This window comes from Equus quagga, chromosome 21 (genome assembly GCF_021613505.1).
Source record: "Equus quagga isolate Etosha38 chromosome 21, UCLA_HA_Equagga_1.0, whole genome shotgun sequence".
In the NCBI taxonomy this organism is placed as follows: domain Eukaryota; kingdom Metazoa; phylum Chordata; class Mammalia; order Perissodactyla; family Equidae; genus Equus; species Equus quagga.
This window is the reverse complement of record NC_060287.1, coordinates 28541908-28567352: the sequence shown is the minus strand read 5'-3', so window position 1 is coordinate 28567352 and position 25445 is coordinate 28541908. Positions and strand designations below refer to the sequence as shown.

Sequence of the window (25445 nt, the reverse complement as noted above, 5' to 3'; positions counted from 1 at the left end):
ACAGCACATTTTATCCCCCAAAATAGGGCTCCAATTGTGGCAGAAGGTCCCTGGGGGCTGAGTGCCCAGCATGGCATTCTCTTGGTGCCAGCTGGTCGGGGAAGACAGCCATGGTCCCATTTGCTCCCAGACATACCAAGAAGAGCTGGACCAAATGGTGCTCACATGCAGCTGTAACCCACCCTCTCTAAATATCCAAGGGGCCAGCTGGCCGACTCCAGCGACCTGTAATCACACCTCATTGTCATTCTTATGTGTAGGTGTAAGGAAGCGCATGCAGTTAAAATCTAGTCCATGCCTGTAATCAGTAGCTATTAATTTCGATTTTCCCCAATTGCGAGCACAGTTTTAAAAAACCATAAATGCTTCCAGCAAAATTGTCAAGGTCTCATCTGTTTCTTATCCCCTTTTTCCTGTTCCTTCCTTCTCCCACTTATATTTTCTTGCTTTGGCTCTCTCTCTCTTTCTACTAGTGCTAGCCATTGATATGAAGTCAGACTAGCATTTGTTTGTTAATTACCCCAAGGCTTTTGAACCCAGCCAGAAATGAGGGTTGAAGCAGGTAGTCTGAGTAACAAGCACGTTGAGCGAGAAGGATTGAAGCACAGAATCAAAATGGAAGCTTATTTAGAATTTTGCTTTCTACTACACCCTTAGAACTTCTTCAGTGAGGATGGGCTTCCTGGGGGCCCTGGACGAAGACAAGGCAGTCTGTGTGGGGGTCCTTCCCTTCGCCCCTCTAGATCCACCCACCAACCTGACTTGTATCAATCACATCAACATGCTCTGTGCCCTCTGGATTCCAGGTGGATTTGGCAACGGGGAGCTCCAGCAGGAAATGGGAGGGAGGGATGTGAACAAGGTCAAGGACTTTAATCTTCCATCTCCCTCCCTGTGAGGTCACCTCAGCTGGCTGATTCGCTTGATGGAAGGGTGATCCTCTCAAGGTGGCCTGCTCTTCACAACTCTCTTTCCTTCTGGGTCCTAGTAACTTCTCCCTCCCTGCATCCCTGTGGGTTGAGGGGGGGTGGATGTCAGCTCCATTAACCTGGGTTCCTGGGCTATCCTTCAAGGTTCTCTCCTACATGCTCTTGACTCCTTTCTCATTTGACACTTTGCAAAGAAATCCTCCCCATATTACTGGAATTTGAATGTATCCTCTTAGGGAGGAGACAATTTCGCAGCCACTTGAGTCACAAACAGAGTCTCAGCGATGGTATGATAGTATCCAGTCCAAGACAGGATCAACACCGCAATCTTCACGCTAGGATAAGAACTGATGTCCTCCTCCCCCAAGAAGGACACATAGGTAGGCCAGCGCCTCTGGTGGCGGAAGGGTGTGTGGCTGGCTCTGCTCTTTCTCAACTCACCTGCTCCCTGCTAGTTCTATTCCTGGGCTGAGATGGGGGACAAAGGGGACAGGACAGTTTTCACTTGAATTGGTTCTATCATAACCTGGTTTTTCACCCTCTGGCCTCACACGTTTAGAACCAACTCTCTCTCCCAGGCCCTCAGAAATTCCCTGTACCCCAACCCCAGCTGCACACCCATGACCCAGGAAAGTCTCCCTGAGGGCTGGCCGCTCCCCTCAGCCCTGATTCTCTAGGGTCCCTTTCACACTTGGACACTCACGGCTGGAGAATCTTTATCCTTCCAGTTATTTTCTTGGGCAGAATTTAAGATTCTAGGAGACCTTCCTGCCAGCAAAGTTCATATCTAGTTGACAGTCTATCTGCCTCACCTTTGTTGTGCCACCAAAACAGCTCAACAGCCTGATTCTCCTGCTAGCCACTGTGTCTGCAAACACGTGGGAACACACAGGTTCTGCGAATCGTTCTCTGAAGTCTCCTCTCAGCCAGACTGAGGCAAGAGGGCAGATCTCCTCCACCTTCTCTACTGGGGAAGAGGATGAGAATTCACAATTGAGCCCGTCTCCAAAGAAATCATTATCAAGTCATCTTGGTCACCATTTTCTCCAGTCTTTAATATTCCCAAAATGTGGGAGAAGGTTCAAGGGCAGAAAGGAATTAGTTCTCCAATATCTACTCTGAAGATCTCACACACACTTTGATATGTCATTTTTACCTCATCTTGGAGTCTTGTCAAAACCTCAATTTTAACATACTGCAAGAGACTGCTACGTACACTTTTAATTGCTAGTAAAAACAAACAAAACAAAACAGTTCAAACTGGCTTTCATAATAAAAAGAATCCATTGGCTCTTATAACTGAAGAAGCCCAAGGCTCAGGTGCTCAACCTCTCTGTGATTCTCTCAGTTCTGCCTCCCTCCATGTTTTCAAGATGGCTGCCTGAAGCAACCTGGGTGTGTGCTTCCTGGTTCATACCCAGGGAACAAAGAGGACTTCTCTTCCCTCAACCACAGAATGAGAGTCTTGAGATTTACTCTGACTGGATAAAATTCAACAACTTAGGTCGAGTTGTTATCCCAAGCCAATTCCTAATGCTAGGGGAGCATCGTGAGCTGATTTCCTTAAGCCTGGGGTAGGAGCCCTCCCTGCACCAATCCCTGGTGGAAGAGAGCTGGGTTATCCTGATTGGGTTAAACCTCTGGGGACCCATTCCTTGAATTGGTGGTGATGGTAGTAGAGGGATTTGGGTTGAATTTAACCTTATCTAAATCTCCTAGTTGTATAACTAAGAGGAAGAGTGGGAATGGTTGTTCAGGAAGTAAATACAACCACTCAGTCCAAGGTCGTTTTACTCAAGCATTTCATTTTGTCTGCACACAAAATGTGATTTTGCGAGCATCTAAATATTTTATATTCATAATACAAATATACTGGTGACTATAGAGGAGTTCATTTTGCATTGGGATTGACTTTTCCATTAGGCACAGTGCCCAGGGCCCATGAAATTTTTAGGGCCCCATGAAAATGTTTCCATTTCTTTTAAAATCAGAAGAAAAAAATGAACTTTTAGGTCAAAGAAATGTTTTACTATATAATATTTATATATTCACCTTTATAGCAATACAGTTGTAAGACAGAATTTTTATTGTTATTATTTTTTATGGAGTAATGGGCTCACCAAGGCAAAAGCACTTAGGACCGCTGAAGGTCATCAGGCAGCCCTGCTTTGCATCCCTTCTCTACTGGGACATCCCACCACAAAATTTCAGTGCTGCCAATAGAAACCCAAAGTCTGAGGCAAAGAGATCATCCTTTGAATTCCAAGCTTACTACCCACTTACTTAAAGAACAGGTGTGGGTTGTATCAACATTGTACAGAGATATTGTGCTCGAAAACAGCAGTCCAGGGAGGCAAGGCTTGCCTCCACAAAAGCAGCAGACGGAGGGAAGGCAATTCTAAGCATGAAAGAAAAACCTAAAATATTTGCAGCACTTTCTTCTAGTTGAAGGCTAATTAACAGGGGCACAGTAAGCTAAAGTATTTTCATGCATATTCTATCACATGATCCTCATAACAACCCCCACACAGTACTGACCCATTTAATCCGTTAAGAATTAGACTCAGAGAAGGCAAATAGTTTCCTTACCTACTACCTCGTGGAGGGGTAGGTCAGGTCAAAGCTCCTGACTCCAAAGCTTTTGCTTTTTCCTAGTGGCCAGAGGCACTAAAATTGGATGTAAATTTTGTGTAAATTGTTTATCTGACCAAGCAAACTGGGCAGTGACTTAGCGCACACCGGTGGGGCCCTAAGAGCAGGTCCTTGGGGATACATTTCTTCCCAGATGTGCTGCCAGGTTGTCTGGGACACAGCTGCTCCATCCCCCACCAGCCTTTCCCACCCTAATCTCTGGTGCTTTAAAGTCAGAGGCTGGCTTTCTGGGGCAGGAGAGGAAGTCTGTCCTCGCCACCAGAAGGGATGCTCACTCCGTGCAAGGGGCGAATGGCTCCCGGATCCAGACAGCAGGAGCTTTCCAGGAACATTGATGCTGCCCACACGCGCTTCTCCAGCTTTTTCCTTGCAGCGCTAGCCTGAGTGATCTAGAACCTTTTCCAAGGTCTTGTTCGAGCGCTAACAATGCACAAAACGAACGGGGGACAGGGTGGCGCCCCAACAACCCCAGCTTTCTCCACCTTGAGAGAATTAGGCAGACGAACTAGAGCAGTGGCCGTCAAAAGTGGAGCTGCCAATACAGACAGCATTGGCATCACCTAGGAGCTTGCTAGAAAGGCAAATTCTCGGGCCCACCCGACCCGATGAACCGGATCTGTGAAGGTGGGGTCCAGCAATCTGTGTTTTAACCAGCTCCCAGGTGATTCTTGGGCACGCCGAAGTTTGAGGGGTTGTAGCATCTCCAGTAGGGACGAGGCCATAAAAAGGAGTGTGCCCCAACTCCTGTATCTCTGGGTGGTGTGTGTGGGACATATTCGCTTTAGCAACCATGTGAAAGTCTCGGTGAGGGGCTGGTAATTTCGTTTGGGGCGCCTAACTTCTCAAAGAGGCCTCCCCTCCTACGTGGGGCTCAACTCCCCTCCCTAATTAGCTCGGACCCCTTATCTTCTACACATTCGGCCGCCTAGGGATACAAAACCTGACACATGCGCAGACACCACCCGGCCTGGCTCAGCCCGACGGCGAGCATGCGCGCTAGCGGGTAGTTCACCGTCCGTCCTTCCCCAGGCTCCGCCCCTTACGCCCCAGCCCCTTCTCGGCATCCACCACCGCCCCACTCCGCCCCGCGCGTGCGCAAGAGCGTTTTTCCCGTGACGCTCCGCGGCGCGGGCGATTTGTACGTAATGGCGGGGGCTTGGTCGTCTGGCTGTGTCGAAGGATGCTCCTCTGCTAGCTGTGCGTGCGGCGCCAAGGGCAAGTGGAATGGCTCTTCGCTGTTGAGCAAGCGGCTCTCGGAAGACTCGAGCCGCCACCAGCTGCTGCAGAAGTGGGCGAGCATGTGGAGCTCCGTGAGCGGGGACGCGTCGGTGGCCGGCGCCGAGAGCTCGCGGCGCGAGGAGAAGGCGGAGCCGGCCGAGGAGGACGACAGGCCTCTGGTGTTTCTGTGCTCGGGCTGCCGGCGGCCGCTGGGCGACTCGCTGAGCTGGGTGACGAGCCAGGAGGACACCAACTGCATCCTGCTGCGCTGTCAGTTCGGGCCGGGGGGCTTGGGCCGCTTTCTTCCCAGGACCTCGGGGAGAGGCAGGGGTGGGCGGGGCGGGCAGTGGTTCTTTGGGGCTGCCAGCTCAGGGTCCTTAAAAGCAGAAAAATCTGCGAGGCTGAGCTGTCCCAGGAAAAGGGGAGGAGGAGGGTCACCCCTGCACCTTGGGCTGATGAGTGACAGGTCCGTTTCTGGGGTCCCCATCCCAGAAGAGCAGCGGATAAATCAGCATCCTTGTGAGCATTACTCAGAAAAAAATGACCAACCAGGTTGTAAGCATTTGGGACGCAGCCACTTTGTATTACTCCTTTTAGAAATTAGCGGGCTGTTAATTGGCAAATACGTATTATTTTTAGCAGTTTATTTAGGAGAGTAAGCTTTTCAACTACCTGCTTCCTGCAGGAGGATGTCAGCATTGATTTTTCAAGTCTTATTAGTTGTAACAGTGGAGACCTTTACAGTCTGAAGTGTTAGAGTTGATGGAATACAATGCTATCCAAAAAATTTTAAAAAGAAGGAAACTTGCAATAAAAGCACCAACAACCCCATCAAAATTAGAAAGGAAAGAGAGGATAATAAAAGAGTCAAGAAGGCTGGAATTCTAGCTTCTAATCTTGAGTCTACTAGTTACCTGTATTTTTTCCCACTCTTCCCTTGTATTGTTGCTTTTGTAGTATTTATTTAGGAGGGTGGTTCACATGTATTTTTTCTGAATTGGTGTAAAAATGGTTATTCTTTTTGGACTTGTGGTTTTCAAGGTGAAGTTTATGCTCCGTTTCAATTCTGTAAATATTTTGGTGGCAGAAATTCACCACCAATTTATTGATGGTTGTGGACTATTTGCCTTCCTGGCATATGATATGGGGAAGAGAGGAGCTGTGTCCACCAGTTACCTGGAACTTTTTGAGCTTGATGTTTTCCCCAAAAGTGCATCAGTTCATTAACAATAATTGCTGAGTCCCTTCAGTTGTTAGACATAAGCCTGAGAACATACGTTTCCCATAATGATTCATTGGGGTTAACCTTTTGTACTTATTAAAATCAAACAGTGCAGAAGGGTATACGTAAAAAGGACGTAGCCCCCTGACCTGCCACTCTCATAGCCCCAGAGCTCAACATGCCTTATTGCTATTTATATTTCCAGATACACTCCATGCACATGTGAGCATATTTAAACATGTAAATTTTTAAAAAACACTTGAGATTATATATTTACACTGTTAAGCATCCTTAATTTTTTTATTCCACACATATATTCTGGATATTTTCCCATATTAGCGTATGTAGATAGTATACTTCACGTATTTAGCAGCTGCTTTGTCTACCCTTGTTGAGAGGCAATATAGTGTGGTGGTGGAGGACCTCTACCGCTTGGATTTGAATCCTGGCCCATCACTTATGAGCTGTGTCTCCTTGGGCAAGCGACTTAGCCTCTCTGTGCCTCAGTTTCCTCTTCTGTAAAAAGGGGATCATACATGGGGCCGTTAGGCTGATTAAATTAGTTAAAATGTGTTATGTGCTTGGAATACATAAGCAAGTGCCACTTAAGCACTTTCTTTAATGGAGATGCTGTTCATCCTCCCCATCTGCCCCTATCGATAGAGCTCTGGGTTGGTTCCAGTGTTGGCACCGTTGGAACAGCATGTAATTGGGTTGAGATTTTTGATACAGTAGGAGAAGCTCTTTTAGTAGGTGAGTTTATCTTGTTTACAGCTTTTAAAGAAATAATATGTTTGGTGTTAAATCTTTCAATTTACTTGTATTTTCTGTTTTTACAGCTTCTTTTCTATCTTTTGCCACATGAGCTCTTGTTTTATATATAAAAACACTATTCTGTTATTTAGTTTTTCTATACCAGCAGTCTTTAAATTTAAAAACTATCAGCTTTTGGGGCTGGCCCCGTGGCCGAGTGGTTAAGTTCGCGCGCTCCGCTGCAGGCGGCCCAGTGTTTCGTCGGTTCGAATCCTGGGCGCGGACATGGCACTGCTCGTCAGACCACGCTGAGGCAGCGTCCCACATGCCACAACTAGAGGAACCCACAACGAAGAATACACAACTATGTACCGGGGGGCTTTGGGGAGAAAAAGGAAAAAAAAAAAAACAAACTATCAGCTTTTGACAATTCCGTTTAACCAACCCCCCATAAAAGATAAAGAAATGAACTTGCGTTAATTTTCATTCCCTCCTGACCCAATTTGTTTAATTATTTTGACTTTGTCAAGCTTTATAACATTTACGTTCTGTTCTGTAGCCATAGCATGGTCATTGAGCCATAATATAACGTTTATATGAATTTATTTCTCAACTCTGGGACTTTTCCTTCCATGACGAAGATTGGCCCTGAGCTAACATCTGTTGCCAATCCTCTTTTTGCTTGAGAAAGATTGTCACTGAGCTAACATCTGTGCCAGTCTTCCTCTATTTTATGTGGGATGCCACAGCATGGCTTGATGAGTGGTGCCAAGTCCACACCTGGGATCCGAACCTGGGAACCCCGGGCTACTGAAGTGGAGTACGTGAACTTAGCTACTGCGCCACCAGGCCAGCTCCCCCAGAACTCTTAATATAAGAAGGCTCATTAATATCTTTTTCATTTCCAGGTTGTTTATTTGTAATCATCATCCATGGTCTCCCCATCCCCAAGAAAACTTCAAGTTTGAGTGCTTGAAAATGTCATTCTGTTGTCTTTATACATGAGTGTCAACTTGGCTGCATGTACAATTCTGGGGTCATGCTCTTTGCGTTTTCCAGGCACAGGGATCAGCTAGTACAGAGGCTTTGAGGCTAGTGTGGCCGAAGAGTAGGATAAAGATGAGACTTAGGGAGGAAGGAGGGAGCCAGAAAATTCAGGGCCTTGGAGACTGTCCTGTGGATCGCAATCTATTCTAGTGAGTGAGGCGTTTAAACAGGGGAGTGATTTGACCCAGACTTTTCTTTGGAGAAAGCATGGAAGTTAAGAGTAAGCATGGAAGTGGGGAGGTCGTTCTGGAGCCGGTGCAGTGGTCCAGGCATGATTGGTGGCGGTGGTTGTGGGGCTGGGCTGAGAGTTGTGAGACAGGATTGACAGCACTTATCAGTGAAGTGGATGTGGGGGAGCAGGATGAGGGGGCAAAGAATGGAGGGGGCTCTGAGCACCTGGGTGGAAGGAGGCCGAATTGACTGAGTTAAGGTGGACTGCAGAGGAGGGGAAATCCAGTCTGTTTTGGCCATTTTAGGTCTGCTGTCCCTTCTTCCTTTCCCTCCATCCTCTTTTGGTGTGCTTGGACCTGGATCCTCCAGGAACGTTTCCTGCTTCTTCTGGGGTCCAGCTGCGTGATCCCGAAGTCATGGTCGAAGTAAAAGATTTTTGGCCGGATTCCTAAGGACCATATCAATTACTTTTACAAAAATGAGCCCTGTGTTTGAGATCTGGAGATGTATGCATTGGCTTTCAGCATCTTCCTTGGTTTTAATCCCACTTCTACTGTACCCGGCAGGCATTCTTGGCAGTCTGATTTGAGGTTCTAATTGTTACAAGTTTTACTGTTGACTGAATTTTCTCCTCTAATTTTATTAATGTTTTGAGTGTCAGTGGTTTTCTGGAAAGGGAAGGAAATGGCTCTTATTCTGCCATCTTTTTCCTGAAGACCCCTATACATTTAGTTTTGAACCGCCGTTGTGTGTGTGTGACTGAGCTCTTATTTTTTCTGGCCGTCTGAGTTCTAAAATAAAAGTTGACTTAGAAGTTCTCTAAGTGTCTGCATGTGTATTATAACAAGCCACGTTAATAAATTATTGTTACTTTCTTCTCTCTAGGTGTTTCCTCTAATGTTTCTGTGGATAAGGAACAGATACTATCCAAACGTAAAAACGAAAATGGTTGGTGAGTAAGGCTGTGTCTTTGTGAGTATGTATGTATATTAGAGAAGATGCTTATTTTTCAAATAAAAATCTTTAAAAAGATTATTACCAGTAAGATTACTTGGGAGAGAACTTTTGTTCACGGTAACCAGTAAAAGAATCAGTCATTCTAATATATCAATTCTTGAGTAAGGTGGTCTCCTTTAGGTATCAAGATGGAACAGTTTCTAAATTTCTAAAGGCACATTCTCACCCTCCCCTTTGGGGTCTTTTAGGCTTGGTGCTGAAGAAAATCAAAACTAAAAATAAAAAAAGAAAATACCTATCATAAAATCTCAGAGCCAAAGGGTGCCTCAGACCAGTGCTACCCACCTTTTTCATGTCGTGGCACCCACAGAAAGTGCCGATATCACACGGACACACATCCATATGGCCTATCAAGGTAGAGACAAGGCCGCCTGGGGCCGGAAGCAGCAGCACAGGCCTGCAGCAATCCCAGGCCATGTGCTCCCACTCCGAGGGTGGAAGGCACTCCTCATGCCCCTCTGGCGCAAGAGGCACCCTCAGCAAACTGAATGGGAAGCTCTGCCGTGTGTAGTTCTTGCCCGAAACGTGTCTCACTGATGTACATGGACTAACTTTAGATGGTACACAAGCAATTAAACAGAAATGAATAATCATGTATGTTTTCAATGTGTGTTTAAAAATACTGGTTTTTCATTTATAGTAATGCTAGAGTGTCCTATTCAAATAAAGTATATTTCCATTAAAAAATTATTTAAGGGGCTGGCCCCGTGACCGAGTGGTTAAGTCCGCGCGCTCCGCTACAGGCGACCCAGTGTTTCGTTGGTTCGAATCCTGGGCGCAGACATGGCACTGCTCGTCAAACCACGCTGAGGCAGCATCCCACATACCACAACTAGAAGGACCCACAACGAAGAATATACAACCATGTACGGGGGCGCTTTGGGAAGAAAAAGGAAAAAAAAAAAAAAAAAAATCTTAAAAAAAAAAATTATTTAAGGAGAATTAAATTCATAACAGAAGAGATAGTATGTGGATGTGACAGAACTTGTGCTACTGGCATGCCGGTGATTAAAATTTGGAAAACCCAGCCCAAATCACTTCTTATTTTGTAGATGGAGAAAAGAAGGCATAGGGAGATTAGAATTTTTCTAAGGCCACAGACTATTTAGTAGGAAGATCTAGGATGATGCTTGTGTCTCTCCTTGCTTCTTACAACGTGTTCTTTCTTCTCTACTTTCCAACTCTAATCATTTCGATGTCACCTTCACCATTTTTGCCAAATCAGTGTACCAGCTGTGCTATCATGTATTTCATATTTTTCATTAAATTGACTAGGACTTTTTATTTAAATTTAATTAAAAAGGAATTTTTATGTTACTGCCATAAATATATCACTTGCTTTTGCTAGCAGGTAACAAAGGATGGTTACAATGAAAACAAATGTTATTAAATTCTAACTGAGGTACCCTTGCCTGGCTGGTTCTGAGCCTCAGGTCTGTTCTCTCACTGTTAAAAGATCAGCAGCTGTGAGATTCTTGTTAAAGACTGTCTAGCAGCAAACTGAGGCTTTCTTCTTTTTATAATCAGGATTGACAGAGAATTGAAAAGGGAATTGATCTCTCATTCTGAGCCCGTGGTGTGTAGTCTTGTTGATCTGTATCACTTGACCCCATCATTTATGCCGCCCTGCATTGTCTTGAATTTCGCTAGGTCACAGTTCCCCACTTTTGGAACTACCTTAAGCTTTAGGATGCTTGTGAGTTTTTTGATAAGCCTGTCCTACTGAATAGCTGCCTGAGCAAGGCTGCAGCTGAGCACCAAGAGCACTTGTGGGCGTTAGAAAAATGCTGTAAAGGCAGCAGTGCTGTTTCCTCCGTTCATTTTCATCCTGTCAGTTTGAGGTTCTTCCAGCTAGCTCCTTCTGTGTCTAAGATCACTTTCTGATTTCTGGCACTGCTTTCTCAGTATTGTTCCGTGATAAGGGTGAATTCGGGCCGCATCCCTGCCGGCTGTGCGAGTAGTAAGGCGCTGCAGCAGTAGTCGCTGCTCTGCGTTGCTCCTCGAGATCGCTTTAGAAGTGTGAGTGGGTTTGTGTGTGCTCTTTGCTGGTGTGGAATTTGATTTTGATAATTCAGGATAAAACAGTCTTATCCATGATCGGTGTGTTTTGCATTTTAGGTTTATCTAAGTATCATTTCTTGGCTGATGACACCTGTGTTAGAAGTTGGTAATTGTGTGTGGCAGCCTCGAAATGATTATGAAGTTTGATACGTAATATGGAGACTTTCCTGTTCACAGTTGGTGGTGTAGATAGGGTTCACTCTTGGGGTGTACTTAGATGCTTTTATATTTCTTATATAAAATCCCATAGAAGCTTAATGTCTGATCCGTGGCATGTTGTCCAGCTAATTATGGCACCAGTGAGAACTTATAATTTATCAGGCGGTGATCCGTTTTGTTCTTTGTTCTGTATGTTGCTGCAGTGGTTAAAAATGTCTCACTATCTATAGCTAAACAATAGTGCAATCTATAGTGTGTTGTTTGAGTCATGGTTGGCTCTATTTTGCTTGATAACAGGAATAACTATTTAGTTATTACAAGTGGCTCACATACCAATAGGAATTACAATTCCTTTGAAATAATAGCTATCTTTTGTTGTGTATATTACACTATTTGTGATTATTACTAGGTTTAAATCCCCAGTTATCATTACCTTGCTCTGTGTTGGGACCTTACTTTTATTTGTTTATTTTTTTAACTTTTTTAAAAAAAATTAATTAATTTATTTTTGAGGAAGATTAGCCCTGAGCTAACATCTGCTGCCAATCCTCTTCTTTTTGCTGAGGAAGACTGACCCTGAGCGAGCATCCGTGCCTATCTTCCTCGACTTTGTATGTGGGACTCCTACCACAGCATGGCTTGATGAGCGGTGCCATGTCCGCACCCGGGATCTGGCAAACCCCAGGCCCACGAAATAGAACGTGTGCACTTAACTGCTGCACCACCGGGCCGGCCCCAGGACCTTACTTTTAGTATGGATATTTATAGATTGGTAAATTTGGATGGGTCAGTTTGACAAGGCATCTGGGAGACAGTGGATTCTAAGATTTGAAGGAGTCAGGAGTCGGCCTGGGGGAGAGTATATTCAAATACCCAGGGCCCGAGTTGAGAAGTAACTGGAATGAAGGAGCAATTATGTGGAGAAACTAGATCATTAAGTAAAATATTTGTGAATTGCTTATGTAGAACACATCTATAGTTGATAGAAGAGTTTAGTGGTAAAGTATAATTTTTTAAAAAGGCAGCTAACAAATACGTACTGAGCACATGTCAAAGATTTATTTAGCTCATTAACAGGGGAACCAGAACACGGCAAAGCTGGTTTAGAGAAGGGCAAATCTATAGGGCAAATCTAGTTAATGTCCTATAGGACAATAAAGCCTCGACCTTTGGGGTTATCTTTTCTACCAGCAGAAAACATTTGCATCTCTACCAGACTAAAATTGTCTGTCACTTAGCAATCTTTTTTCTATAAATCATCATGTGACTTTAGAGCATCTGGGCTCTAATCCACAGTGAGTGGTAAGCAAACAGGGCTAACCTCCACTAGGGCAAGCTATGCCCGTGGGCGGGGCTCCTGTTTTTGTCATACATTTTAATTGGAACACAGACAGTGCCTCTTTGGTTATGTATTGTCTGTGGCTGCTTCTGTGTTCCAGTGGTGAGGCGAGTTGTTGAAACAGACACCAAATGGCCTGCAAACCTAAAATATTTGTTCTCTGGATCGTTACAGAAAAAATTTGCTGCCCCTGCCCCAGAGTGTTAATGATCCCTTGGTGGGCTCGTTGGACAATATGACATTAAAAGGGCATGTAGAATCTTTTTGTCTTATTTCCAAATTTTAGATAATTTTCTTAATACTAGATAGAGGCATTTACATTCTAGGAAAACACCACATCAGTATCCTCTTTTCTTGTCGCTTTTGTACATGTCCCTTGTCACTAGGTGCTTAAGGCAGTGTGGCCTAGAGGTGACTGTCTACATTTCTAATATAAACATTTTACTATCATTTTTTTCCTTCATACATGTGACTTAGTAGAGTAGGAATAACATAGTTTAGCCATTTAGGTATTCAGTGTTTATGGATTTTAACAGTGGGATTTGTGTTATAACCTGTTGCTACTTTCTTTGCTGAGGCGATGGCATTTCTTCATTGCAGCATCCTGGAGACGCTGTACTGCACAGGATGCTCCCTCAACCTGGGCTACGTATACAGATGCACACCCACAAATCTGGATTACAAGAGGGACTTGTTTTGCCTCAGTGTTGAAGCCATTGAAAGGTAAGTTTGAAATATGAATGATTACCTCTTAACTGATTTCTCAGAAATTTGTTTGCAGGGAAATTGGTATGAAAACGTCAGAACTAAATCAACACTATTTGGTTAAAATACATTTCCAAGTGATAATTTCAGGTAGTAAAGCCAGTGATTTTTTTTGGCTTGGCTTGATATATTTGGTATTGGAAAAGTCAAAAATTCTAAATTGTAAGGAGAAAACACTGAGAACATTTTTCAGAGTAAAAATATGTTCAGTCCTTAAAATTCAAATTGAGTTTAATAGGATTTTTTTAAAGCAATTGTGTGGATCAACATATACTGTCCATTTTATTCCACCACCCCCCCCGCCCCGTTTTTAGCCTCCTAGAATATCATGAAGAAATAGGAATTTCAAAACTGGTTAGGAAACAAGTCCCTTTGGTGTTCTGGAAAAAGAGAAATACAGAGTCTATTTCCTTGAGTCTAGTAAATAATTGTCTGCTTTTTTGAGAGATGCAAGGAAGAGCCTTCACTCTTCAAGCTTTCTAAAAAGTAAGTGTTAGGAAACAAGGTGAATTAGGGGCTGGTGACACACGTCAGTTAAAGAATTTCAGATTTCTTAATGGCCTTCCAATTCATTAGCCTTTTTTTTATAGGAAACACAAAATTAAAGAAATCAGTTGACCTCAATGTATTTTCACTTGTCCTGGAAAAGTGTAACTCTTAAGAATTTAAAGATGTCTGAGGAACTTTATATATCAGGAAAGAACAATTTAACGAGAAAAGAAAGTGCCTACACTTTCATAACTTGAGATATTTTGTCACTTCTGTTGAGTTTCTTAGATTTTCTCTTTAAGAAATTTATAACAGTAGTATTTTTATTATAATTATCATTTCTCCTCTATTCTTTGATAAATAACTGCTGTTTGCCACCTTCTTTGAAACTAAACAGGTTTAGATCAAAATTTTAAAACTCTGTAAACTTTTTACAGCCCCTCCATGAAGGAATAATATAACAAGTACTGCTCCCTGTTGTAAAGCGTGTGGGTCTGCCTGGAGAGAGATAAGATCTGTTTCGACAGACCCAGGCCCAAACAGAAGCTCCCTTAATCACCGTGAGAATTTTACCAAGATTTGTGAAAATTAAGTGAGGGATAGTAATAAAGGACATGAAATCTCAGTCCTGTAGGGGTGGTCCAGAACTTTCCAAAGTGGTACATAGCTGTAAAGAAAACGTGTGGCAGGTTTAGTCACAAGAGATCATAATAGTGAAGCTGTTGTTCCCTGAACAGTTGAATTTAGGGTAAAAGTTAACTCTTGGGGGAGAATTTTAGAAGTGGTTGGTTTTAGAAGTGGATCCCCCTGTAATGTTTATGTATAGTTTTATAAATTACTCAATGCCATTTAATTTTTCCACCTCATCTCATTTTTCTTTTCTAAACAGGACGTTAATTACTTTCCGCAATTTTGCCTTCTCTGCTGTTTTTCAGAAATATTATAATCAGTAGGGTTTCCGAGAAAAAACTGGTCTTATTTGACAGAAGTGACATACTGAAGTTGCTACATGTGATAAAAGACTTCTAAAGAAATGCAAGTGAATCAAGTATTCTTTTGAGAAATGCTGGCACCTTCTTCCTTACTGTTTAATTTTATTTGTTTACCAGTGCTGGGCTTGTTTTCCTCCAGTTGCTGGGCCAGTTTTTCCACTATTCAGTATTTTCTAAACCACATCTCATAACCTCAGAGAGTCGAGCAACACATAACTTGGAGGATAACTGTTGAAGTTGCCCAAATATGGGTAATCAAGAGTTGACTCCACAAAAAAGTCAACTTTGAAAGTGCACGTGCTCCCAAAAAGCATATAAAGCAGGAAAGCGGTGGTTTCTTCAGGGTTTTTTTAAACTTTAAAATAGAATTTTGAACTATGAGGGTTAATTTTTTGCCACACAGCTTACTAAAGAGCGAGTGTCTTCCCCTAATGAAATTCTTACAATATTGGGAAATAGGTAGGACTGTGTGGACAAAGCTGTTGTGGATAAAAGCATAACTTTCTGTGACACAGCTTCCTACGTAGGGTGCTCTTAACAAAAAGAGTTGTTTTGTGTTTACTTGGTACTAATATATAGTGTAATATATTTAGAGCTTTAATGTTATTAACTAACGTAAATTTAATATTTGTTCCCTTTTCATATTTTAATTGTGCTGTACTACAGTTATATTTTAGGGTCCTCTGAAAAGCAAATTGTATCAGAAGATAAAGAGCTTTTTAATCTTGAAAGCAGAGTTGAAATAGAAAAATCTCTAAAGCAGGTAATTTTGTTCTGCACTGTCTATGTCTGTGTGTGAACAGCTTGCCGTTGGTGAACAGGTGATCCCTCACAAGCAGTCCTCAGAGCGGCGTCTGTCTTGGTCTTGGCACTGTCACAGTCATAGAGTGCTTATTTTATTTCACTCGTTAGTAAAGTTGAATGTTTGGGAACCAAACTACAACTTAAGCTAAAGCTTTATCAAAAAAAACAGTAAGACGTTTCATACCAAAATCAAAACAGTGTATATTCTAAACTATTAAACTAGAAATATATTTTTGAATCAGATCAGTATCTCATTTGGTTCAGTTCTCGTGGGATAAACAGCCTTATTTTGAATGTTAACATCATCTGATGGCCAGATGGTCAAGACAGTGATGAATGTACAAAGAGCCCTAGATTACAGGTTGAGAAGTAGCATCAATAAAATTATGTCTTATTTAAATAAAACTTAGTTTATACCTCTTAATAATTTCATTAAATAAACACTGAACATCTATGTGTAATGCATAACATTCAGAAATTTTATTAATTCTGTATATTTTAGTCATATTTAATCATATGATTTTAATCATATGTGTATTTTTTTATATTTTTTCAATTCAATAGATGGAAGATGTTTTGACAGCATTACAAGCGCAGCTGTGGGAGGTTGAATCAAAATTGTCGTTTAACAGTTGCAAAAGCTAAAATCTGCTCCAAGTCTCCTGTTCTGGATGCTCCCACCGATGGACAATTCTTTCATATGTAACAATTCTTGTTATCACTTCACTTCACTTAGAATTGAAGGAATTCTAAACGGCCATGTACATTGTGTTCTCTCATATTGATCAAATGAGAAAGATTATAGAGTTACCTTAGAGGATATAATTCATGCTAAGGAGATGATTGTTTCTCAAATTCAAATTTTAAAGCCATTTTATGATACTTGCTGAAATTGGAATTTAGGAGATTTTATTTTGATAAAAAACTGTGATGATTTTCTGAACTGTTTTCTCCTCTGTATGCAGTTCACTATTCTTCGTTTCTTAGTTTTTAAACTTTATTTCACCTTTGATACCTTGGGAAATACTTAATATTGAATGGTAAGAAAATCTTAAGAGGTTTTTCTACCCACTGTCTGGTTGAATCATCTCTGAAAACTAATGCATAAAGTTCTCTGGAGAACTGGTCAGCTGAATTATTTGTCAGAACTATTTGAAAACGTGCACAAGAGCAGGATAGCGTGTGTTCTAGTAGTAGAGTCCCACGTGATCTTTATTTACTACTACATGCCAAAAAGATCTGGAGGGATGTTTACAACAGAGAGTAGTAGTCATCTCTGAGGGTGGGATTCTGGGGGAATTTTCATTTTTCCAATTTTCTATAATGTAAGACTTACAGTCAGCCCGTGTTATTGTTTAAAATCAGGAAGAGAATAAACATTAAAACAAAGTGCTTTAAGATTGATTTTTACGAAGCTGAATTGTATTTAACCGAGCTCAGAAATCTTGGGGTCATGACTTCCACGCATTTGCTGGGCATGCTTCTGTGGTAGGCTGCTCAGGAATATGAAGGTAACCCCAAATTTCCCCAGGCCCCTTTCTATTTTTGGGTATAGATGAGGCCACTTAGTATTAGTCCTCACTATGTATGAGTAACTCAACTCAGTTTCTGCTCAGAAGTTTCCTAATTATTTCTGAGAATACTTAAAGGTATTATAAGAAAAGGTCCTACGTTAAATTGACTGGATCATTTACGATTATTGAGTTCTTTCTGACCAAGTGGCAACAGCCTCTAGTGAGAAATTACTGAGCCCTCTAGGTCTCCTCTCTCAGACTCGCTTCCAGGTAGAACATGCGAGAGTGAAAGCACGCGTCAACACCTGCGGCAACGAGACAGTCCTGCTCAGTCAGCGCGCTGAAGTCCCAGGTGGCCGTCCTCTCAGGTGCTTAGTGGCTCCTCGCATGAAAGTCCGTTCAGAACAGACGGGAGAGCATTTTCACAGCAAGATTCAGCTCACTTTCTGGTTGTGCAGGTAACGGAGTACCCCAAAGATCATTTTTAGGACCATTCTAAAGAGGGAGTTTGGCTCCTTGATTCCTTCTGTCCTGTTCGTACTGGGGCAGGATGTCTAGCCAATCCACAGGTTTCGAAGACTACTCACGTCACCATGAAGAGTAATTGCTAATACCACAGTGCTGACTAAGCCTCTGTTGTGGGGCAGGAGGTGAGCATAGCTCAAGTGCCTGCTGGCCGCCTCTAGTGTAGTGCGGGCCTCTGAGAGCCTTTCCAGTGCCAAGTCGCCATCCCAGGAGTCGTGTTTCCAGTTAGGCTCCTTCAGATGAAGTTACCTATCCACCCCTGGGGTGTGGATGGAAAGCTCACACGCATTTGTATCATTGTTCTTCACTGAAGCGTCTGAAAGCAATCCCAGGACACAGTCGTGTTTCATAAGGCAACGTTCTCATCTTTGGCCTCTGCCTGAGATGTCACTGAAGGAGTGGCCTTGCCACTGCTGTGGGAGAGAGAGCCCTGGGGCTCCCAAACTGCCCACCCCAAGGGATCCGGGTGGGACTGCTTCATCCTCTCTGTGCTGCACTGTGATGCTGGCATAAGGAGAGGGCCTGTCTCCCTGAAGCCTGGTGGCCTGGCTTTTCTGGCTTTGCGTGAGGTCTCATCAGAATGCTATTTTTGTAACTTGCCCCGTATATGCCCATACTAAAATCTACAAGTTCTGAGGCCGTGAGTTCTTGTTTCTATTCCTTATAACTGAAAACACAAGGTGTGGTTGTTGCTGGTTACCAAGCTCTGGTAAAGCATTGCCTGTGAGCAGGAATGAGGGTCCTGAAGCAGAAACATTGGACATTCTAGCCCAGATCCCACAGGACCAAACAAAGAGGCTTCAGACAGGATCCACCCAGAAATTGTTCCTTCGGCCATCCCTGTAAAAGATACCCTCCCCCTTCTTTAGGGAGAAGCTGTGGAAACTGATAGCAGAACCTATCCCTTGGCTGTTACAGATTATTGTGTAGGATGTTGTATAAGGTTTTCATCCCAGAGTGTGGGTTCTGTCATTCTCAGCAAAGTCTCCTGTCACGTTCATAAATTTTCAAGCTGGAGAGCCCACTGCAGGCATCGTTCTGTGTAGCATCGATGCCTGGACGGAGTGCACCCCATCTGGGTGATTCTAGTCAAGCTCACGGCGTCTAAAATGGGCAAAACCAGGAGTGTGCCTCCTTGCAGCATTGGGTCTGGGTGTTCAGTGGGCACTTGAACGAGGAGCTGTGAGCGAAGCTTCCCCCAACATGTTTCTGAGGGAAGATCTCAGGTGGCAGAAATCCTGGGTCCGAGTCCCGGTTTCACTGCTTTATTAGCCGTGTGACCTTGGGCAAATCGTTTAATCATTTCGAGCCTCTGTTTCCTCATCTGTAAAAGGAGCGTATAATAACCTGCTTTCCTTGCACCACAGATAATCAAATTAGATAATGCTTGTGACAGTACTTTGGAAACAGTAAAGCATCACAAAAATAAATGATGAAGATTTAGCCATGTTTGAACAGAGTTCATGTGATTCCATCTTCTAGCCAGTGTACCCATAAGATTCTATGGATGTAAAAGCAAAAATCTGAAACACCATATTTTTTTTAAAAAAATTATTTTATTGAGGTCATATTGGTTTATAACATTGTGTAATTTCAAGTGTATGTTATTATATATCAGTTTCTGTATAGACTGCATCGTGCTCACCACCAATAATCTAGTTTTTATTTGTCGTCATACATATGTGCCCTTTCACCCCTTTCTCCCTCCCCCCACCCCCTTGCCTTCTGGTAACCACTAATCTGTTCTTTTTCTTCCTTTCCTTTTTTTTTTTTTTTTGGTGAGGAAGGTTAGCCCTGAGCTAACAACCGTTGCCAGTCCTCCGCTTTTTCTGAGGAAGATTGGCCCTGAGCTAACATCTGTGCCCATCTTCCTCTATTTTATATGTGGGATGCCTGCCACAGCATGGCTTGATAAGCAGTGTGTAGGTTCACGCCCAGGATCTGAACCTGTGAACCCTGGGCTGCTGAAGCAGAGCGCACAAACTTAACCACTACGCCACCAGGCCAGCTCTTTATCCATCTTCCACATATGAGTGAAATCATACCGTGTTTGTCTTGCTCTGTCTGGCTTATTTTGCTTAACATAATACCCGCAAGGACTATCCATATTGTTGCAAATGGGAAGATTTTGTCTTTTTTATGGCTGAGTAGTATTCCATTGTTTATATATATATATGTATATATATATGTATATGTATACCATATCTTCTTTATCTATTCATCGATCATTGGGCACTTGGGTTACTTCCACATCTTGGCTATTGTGAATAATGCTGCAATGAACATAGGGGTACATAAGTCTCTTTGAATTGTTGATTTCAAGTTCTTTGGATAAATACCCAGTAGTGGGATAGCTGGGTCATATAGTATTTACACTAATTTTTTGAGAACTCTCCATACTGCTTTCCATAGTGGCTGCACCAGTTTGCATTCCCACAGCAGTGGATGAGGGCTCCCTTTTCTCCACACCCTCTCCAACGCTTAGTATTTCTTGTCTTGTTAGTCAATTCAACTTCATAGTGAAACACTATTTTGTTTCTTTTATAAATGTTAACACTGTTGGATTCGTTTCTTTCTCCAATTACAGATATAATATATGACCATTGTAGAAAATTTGAAAAATGAATTATCACAAAGAAAATAAAATTCACACATAATCTTGCAACTAGGAGATAATTACTTTTGGGGGTATATCCTTGTAGTCATTTTATGTGCAAATTTGGAATTGCACTGGAAATATTGTTTTCACTCAAAATATTTAATACGCATATTTCTGCATCATTAAATGCACTTTTAAACCTGACTTTTAATGACTACCTGGGATTAAACACCTATTCTAAAACCTGTTTAATTGTCATATGGTATGAAATTCACACTGTTTGGTGGCTTAAAGACTGAGTTTGCTGGTCAAATAAGGGACAAGGCAGGGAAGAAATCTTAAACCAGTTACCTCTTTGTCTGTCTCCAGGGTGGGCAGGAGCTGAGAGCCGATTGTTAAGTTTTCAGGAATTTTGTGAGCTGGTTGTTAAGCCATTGGTAGCTTCACATTGGCCATGGTCAGGAGTATTTACGCCAGAGCAATCAGCAAGTGCTGAAAAATTAGGACGGTTCCCCCCCAGAGAGCTGGTTTCCCAGCACATTACTGTAGACTCTGAATCTCCCTCCATAGTGTTTGACTTAAAGGTTAAAAGAGAGAAAATTCTTTCTCTTTTCAACACCCAAAAGACCAAGTCCTAGCATCTTTTCGTTTAATCTAAAATTAAATGCCGTATCTTAAGACGAGCAATTAAAGCCACATTCTAAGGCCGCATTCATCTCTCCTGGAGAAAAAGCAAAATATCTGCAAGCAAATGACTTAAGATTTAAAAAAGGAATCAATGTTGGATACAACTTTTTTGTTCTTCCTGAATAAGATAAATAACTGGCAGTTGTGTGCCTGTGAACGAGCAGAGAAAGTTCATTCGCGATCACTTTTGAACTGAGGAAAGGTAATGTATTCTTTGATCTAACAGACATATTCTGGGTACTGATCGTTAATCTTGTTTAATGAGGGCTGAGTCCTGTTCGTAGAGTTCTGTGATCTAGGCGGCTGATCACGATGGTGCCAGCGCAGTCAAGGCCAAGCTCTCTCATCGTAGTCTCCGAGTGTTTACGCTTGTCTAGTTGTGACAGTAAACTAGAAGGCAGAGAGCGCGGAGGGAGGGGCTCTGAGGAAGGGAGGTGCTGCGGTCAGTTTTCTTGGCCCCAGTGTGATTTCAAAGAGAACTGGCCTCATTTCATTCATCAGCCCCTGTTGACCTCTGCTAGCTTGACCAATTATCTCTGTAACTTTTTTCTCCTCAACGATTGGCACCGTGGTTTCTAGATATCCTCTGTCTTCCTCTGAGGCAGGGAGATGGCCACCGTACCCCTCAAGGGCACGTTCAACCTCATAGCTCTCGGCAGTGAAAGGAAGCGAGAAATGATTCGAAGGAGGGAAATGAGAATCCACGAGCCGACTCTGCAGACTTGAGGCAATGGAGTAATTTGGTCCTTTTCGTGACGTGACAGCCTTCACATCCCTCTCCATTAACCACCGTCTGCTGTTAGCAGGAGCTGCGGGCTGGTGATTTTGGAGGCTTCCTGAGAATCACAGAAATTTTGAAAATATTGGATGTGTGTTTGATAACATTTTCCAAACCAAATATAAGAGCGTATAACCATTTTGAAGAGAAATGTGAAGTTTTCAAAAAGTTTTCCTTGAGGGGGACAGAGAGCTGTTTTGACTGTTGTGGCTGCTACCCCAGGGACGACTTTTCTGTTCTCAGATGGCGTTTAACCATCATTTCCTATGTGCCGAGCGCCATGCTTGGAGCTCCACACACGTCATCTCACCCCATGCTCACGGAAGCCTCTGACACAGGGCTCATGACTCCCGTTTTGTAGGTGCAGACACTGAGACTCAGAGAAGGTAAACGGTCTGAAGTCCACCTCGGCGCATGAACTCACCCAGTGCTTTCCTCCGCGTTGCTGCCTCGTCGCTCTACTCGGAGCTGGGGTTGTGTTGTCTCTTGTTCTTAGCAGTAAAATATGCAAAGGGAAATCGGATCAGTCATTATAATCTTAGCACTCTTAGTATCTAGAAGGGGTTAGAGGTCATGACCTTCCCCTTTTCTTTCTGTACGATGAAGCTGATGGAGCCTATTGGGTGTGAGTTCTCTCCACTCCCCTTCTCCCAACCTTGAGATTCTCTGCTGCCTCATCTCCCAGCCTTTCCCCTCTGCCCAGAGGCGCTGGCTGGCCTCTGTTTCAAGCTCTCACCTCTGCTGCATCTTGGATCTCCCCTCCACTACCTCCTTTGCGACATTTATCTTACTTTCTTGTGCTTATCACATGGGACGTTATACTTGACATTTGTTTGTTAGTTTATTGTCTGTCTCCACTGGATTATCGTCTCTGTGCAGGTGGGAGATTTTATCCTTCTTATGGCCTGTGCTAAAGGGAGTGCAGCCGCATAGGATGTGCTCATTTAATATTCAATGGACTGAATGAATACTGCCGCCTCACATGTCTATTTTCTCACCTCTCCAGCCATTGTCCGCTTTATGGATTCTTTTTCTTTTTTTTTGCTGAGGAAGATTTGCCCTGAGCTAACATCTGTTGCCAATCTTCCTCTTTTTGTATGTGAGCCACCGTCACAGCATGGCCACTGAGAGACAGGTGGTGTAGGTCTGCGCCTGGGAACTGAACCCAGGCTGCTGAAGTGGAGTGTGCTGAACTTAACCAGTAGGCCACTGGGGCCAGCCTCACCCAATGGATTCTTTAATCTCACCCTACAAGCAAGCTCAGGTCTCTTCTTGGTGACACATCCTTTCCTGGCCCAGCTACCTTGCTAAACTGCCATCCCACTTAGAACCAACTCGTGCCTACCCACTCATGACTTCAGATCTCTCCTTTTGGTTGTCCACTCTGGGCATTTTACTGAAACTGCTCCTTGCAGGCCACCAATGAGCTCCTACCAAGTGTTACCATCTGTCTGAAATCCCTGACACTTCCAACGATTTAAAATCATCCTCCTTTTTAAAATTCTCTTCTCAGTTGTCCATGTTTCTCAGTGATGCATGATGAAATACACAGCGGCAAAATACCATGAGGCCTGGGATTTGCTGTGAAATATTTCAGGGAAGTAACCACATGGCAAGAAGGATTGCATGGCCAGCATCCTTGATCATTGCTGATCCTCATTGAATGGGCACAGGTCTTCATTCTGTATATCTCTACTTTTGTGTACATTTGGAAATTTTTATCAAACCAAAAACAAATGCCCCCTCATGCTCTGTCTTCAGTGGCATCTGACCCACCCTCTTGCCCAACACCTCCCTTGCTGCCCTTTCTGGTCGCGCTCCTTTCTCCTGCATCCCTTGGTTCTGCCCTGGCCGTTGTCTCCCTCCACAGTCTCTCTTGGATACCCCCACCTGCCATGGCATTGATGACCATCCCTGAGTCTCTAATTCCCACAGACCTGAACTGCTTCCCCCGGGCCCAGCTGCTGAATCCCCATGACCTGCAGAGACCACCCCAATGCCCTCCAAGTGCATGGAGCACATGTGCTCCAGCCAGAGCTCTTGTTTGCCCTCAAGGTCCGGCATAGCCCTGCCCACTTCCTGTGCTTCCTGAGCTCTCAGTGACCTTGTCTTCCTTCTGGTGCCCTGGGTCCGATACCCTGGAGTCGCCATGCCTGCCCCGCCTCCAGTGGATGGCAAGTTCCCCTCTTCTTTCCCAAAGCCACTTACTCCCCTCCCGCCCATTTCTCCCATTGGCTTCATTATCTCTTGCCTGAATTGTTGTTTAGTTGGTCTTCATGCTTTAATTCCCTACCCCTGATCCCAGGAACGCACCACTGTCAAATGAATCTTCCCACGTTCGGCCTCACCCCAAGCATGCAGAATGCACTTCTCTTAATTCCAGACTCCAGGCTCTCAATCTGGCCCCATGTGGCCTCCCAACGCCATCTCTCACTTTTCCTGTCTGGCACTCAGAGCTTTTACCAACGAGAACGCTCTCTGTGTCTCACACCTGCCCTTTTTCTATGGATACAGTTCTTACTCGTCCTTCAAACTCCTGCCGGAAGGCCGCTTCCTCTGGGAAGCCCTTGCTGATTTCTCAGTCAGCAGTAATTCATCCCACTTCGTCGTTCCTAAATCATTTCGGGATGTTCTTGCCTCATTTGGTTTTGTAATGGAGTTTTGTGGGAACTTTTCCTGCAAGACTAGGATGTTTTTTTCCCAGAGGCCCAACATGTTGTGGAACCTTGTGTGTTGGAAGCAATTAACACTCGTTAAATGAGACAATTTCCCCCCCCCTCCCCCCGTCTGCTTTGTGCAGTTACGATGGTAAATGGAAAAATCTGAAAATAATCTCAGCTGAGAAACACTTTTATGCTGAGAATTGCTTTTAATATTTCAGAATTGGCATATAAGACTAAAAAGAACCTACTCCAAAATGTTGGTGTGGGTTTAGAATTCAGTGTTAACCATGTAAATAGGAATTCAAGGGGAATTTACCAAATTGACCTCATTTACATGTGTAATTATCCACCTGTGATCATTCTACTGTCTTATCTATTCCGTCTTTCTCTTCCCACATCAAGTTAAAAATACTTCGTATCAAGCATTTTTTTCCTAACCAAATACAATGAATTCTTGGAATTGGGGTGTGCATTTGTGTGTGTGTGTGTGTGTGTAAATGCAGCTCTGCCACTTGAAACAAGATGTGGAAGTACAATGAAATTACAATGTACTGTTGGTGTGGGTGAGAGGCTTAGAAGATAGACATCGTGAGTCATGTTCAAGCGTGCACTTCACTAGGGGAGATTTGGAGGTAAACGGCTTGGGGACATCCCGCTGCTTTCAGTGATCAGCAAAGCCAGGAAAGAAAACCATGAGTTCTGCTCACGTGGAACTCCACAGGGCACAGTCCATGGCAACCGGGAATAGCTGCTTCCTCTGCTCAGAAAATCTCTGATAGGACAGGAAGGTGTCAGGGAGCTGGGCGCTACCTTCTCAGGACACCCTCCTGGTGGGAAAAGGATAAGCTCAGAGCTGGGGTAGAGGCCCTCGAGCTCGAAGCAAAAGAAAAGTGGTTACCCAGGTCCCTCAGTGTTTGGGTGTGCGAAGGAATTGTGAGCCCTGGGGATGCTTCCAGGGGCCTGTGGTCCCTGGAGCGAAGGGATCTGATGCAGCAGCCCTGGCCCCTCCAAGGGCAGGGGCCTCCCCTTGAGCCCCTGGCGACTCACAGGGTGGGCATCGC

General features: G+C 43.6%; 1 protein-coding gene across 1 annotated transcript; it reads left to right on the top strand.

Annotated features, from left to right (window-relative positions):
* Window positions 1-4726: 4726 nt before the first annotated feature.
* LOC124231442 (protein Mis18-alpha-like) lies at window positions 4727-16978 on the top strand. The gene is made up of 5 exons (XM_046648245.1): window positions 4727-5069; window positions 8878-8944; window positions 13169-13291; window positions 15481-15577; window positions 16183-16978. Exons 1-5 carry the CDS (start codon window positions 4727-4729, stop codon window positions 16261-16263), a joined length of 711 nt encoding a protein of 236 aa, XP_046504201.1. The 3' UTR covers window positions 16264-16978.
* Window positions 16979-25445: the final 8467 nt, after the last annotated feature.

Bases quoted from the DNA above. Each gene is read 5' to 3' on its own strand.
- LOC124231442 (XM_046648245.1), top strand. From the start codon at position 4,727: ATGGCGGGGGCTTGGTCGTCTGGCTGTGTCGAAGGATGCTCCTCTGCT. The intron at 5,070-8,877 runs GTCAGTTCGGGC...TCTTCTCTCTAG, and splicing joins CAACTGCATCCTGCTGCGCT to GTGTTTCCTCTAATGTTTCT. The intron at 13,292-15,480 runs GTAAGTTTGAAA...GCTGTACTACAG, and splicing joins AGTGTTGAAGCCATTGAAAG to TTATATTTTAGGGTCCTCTG.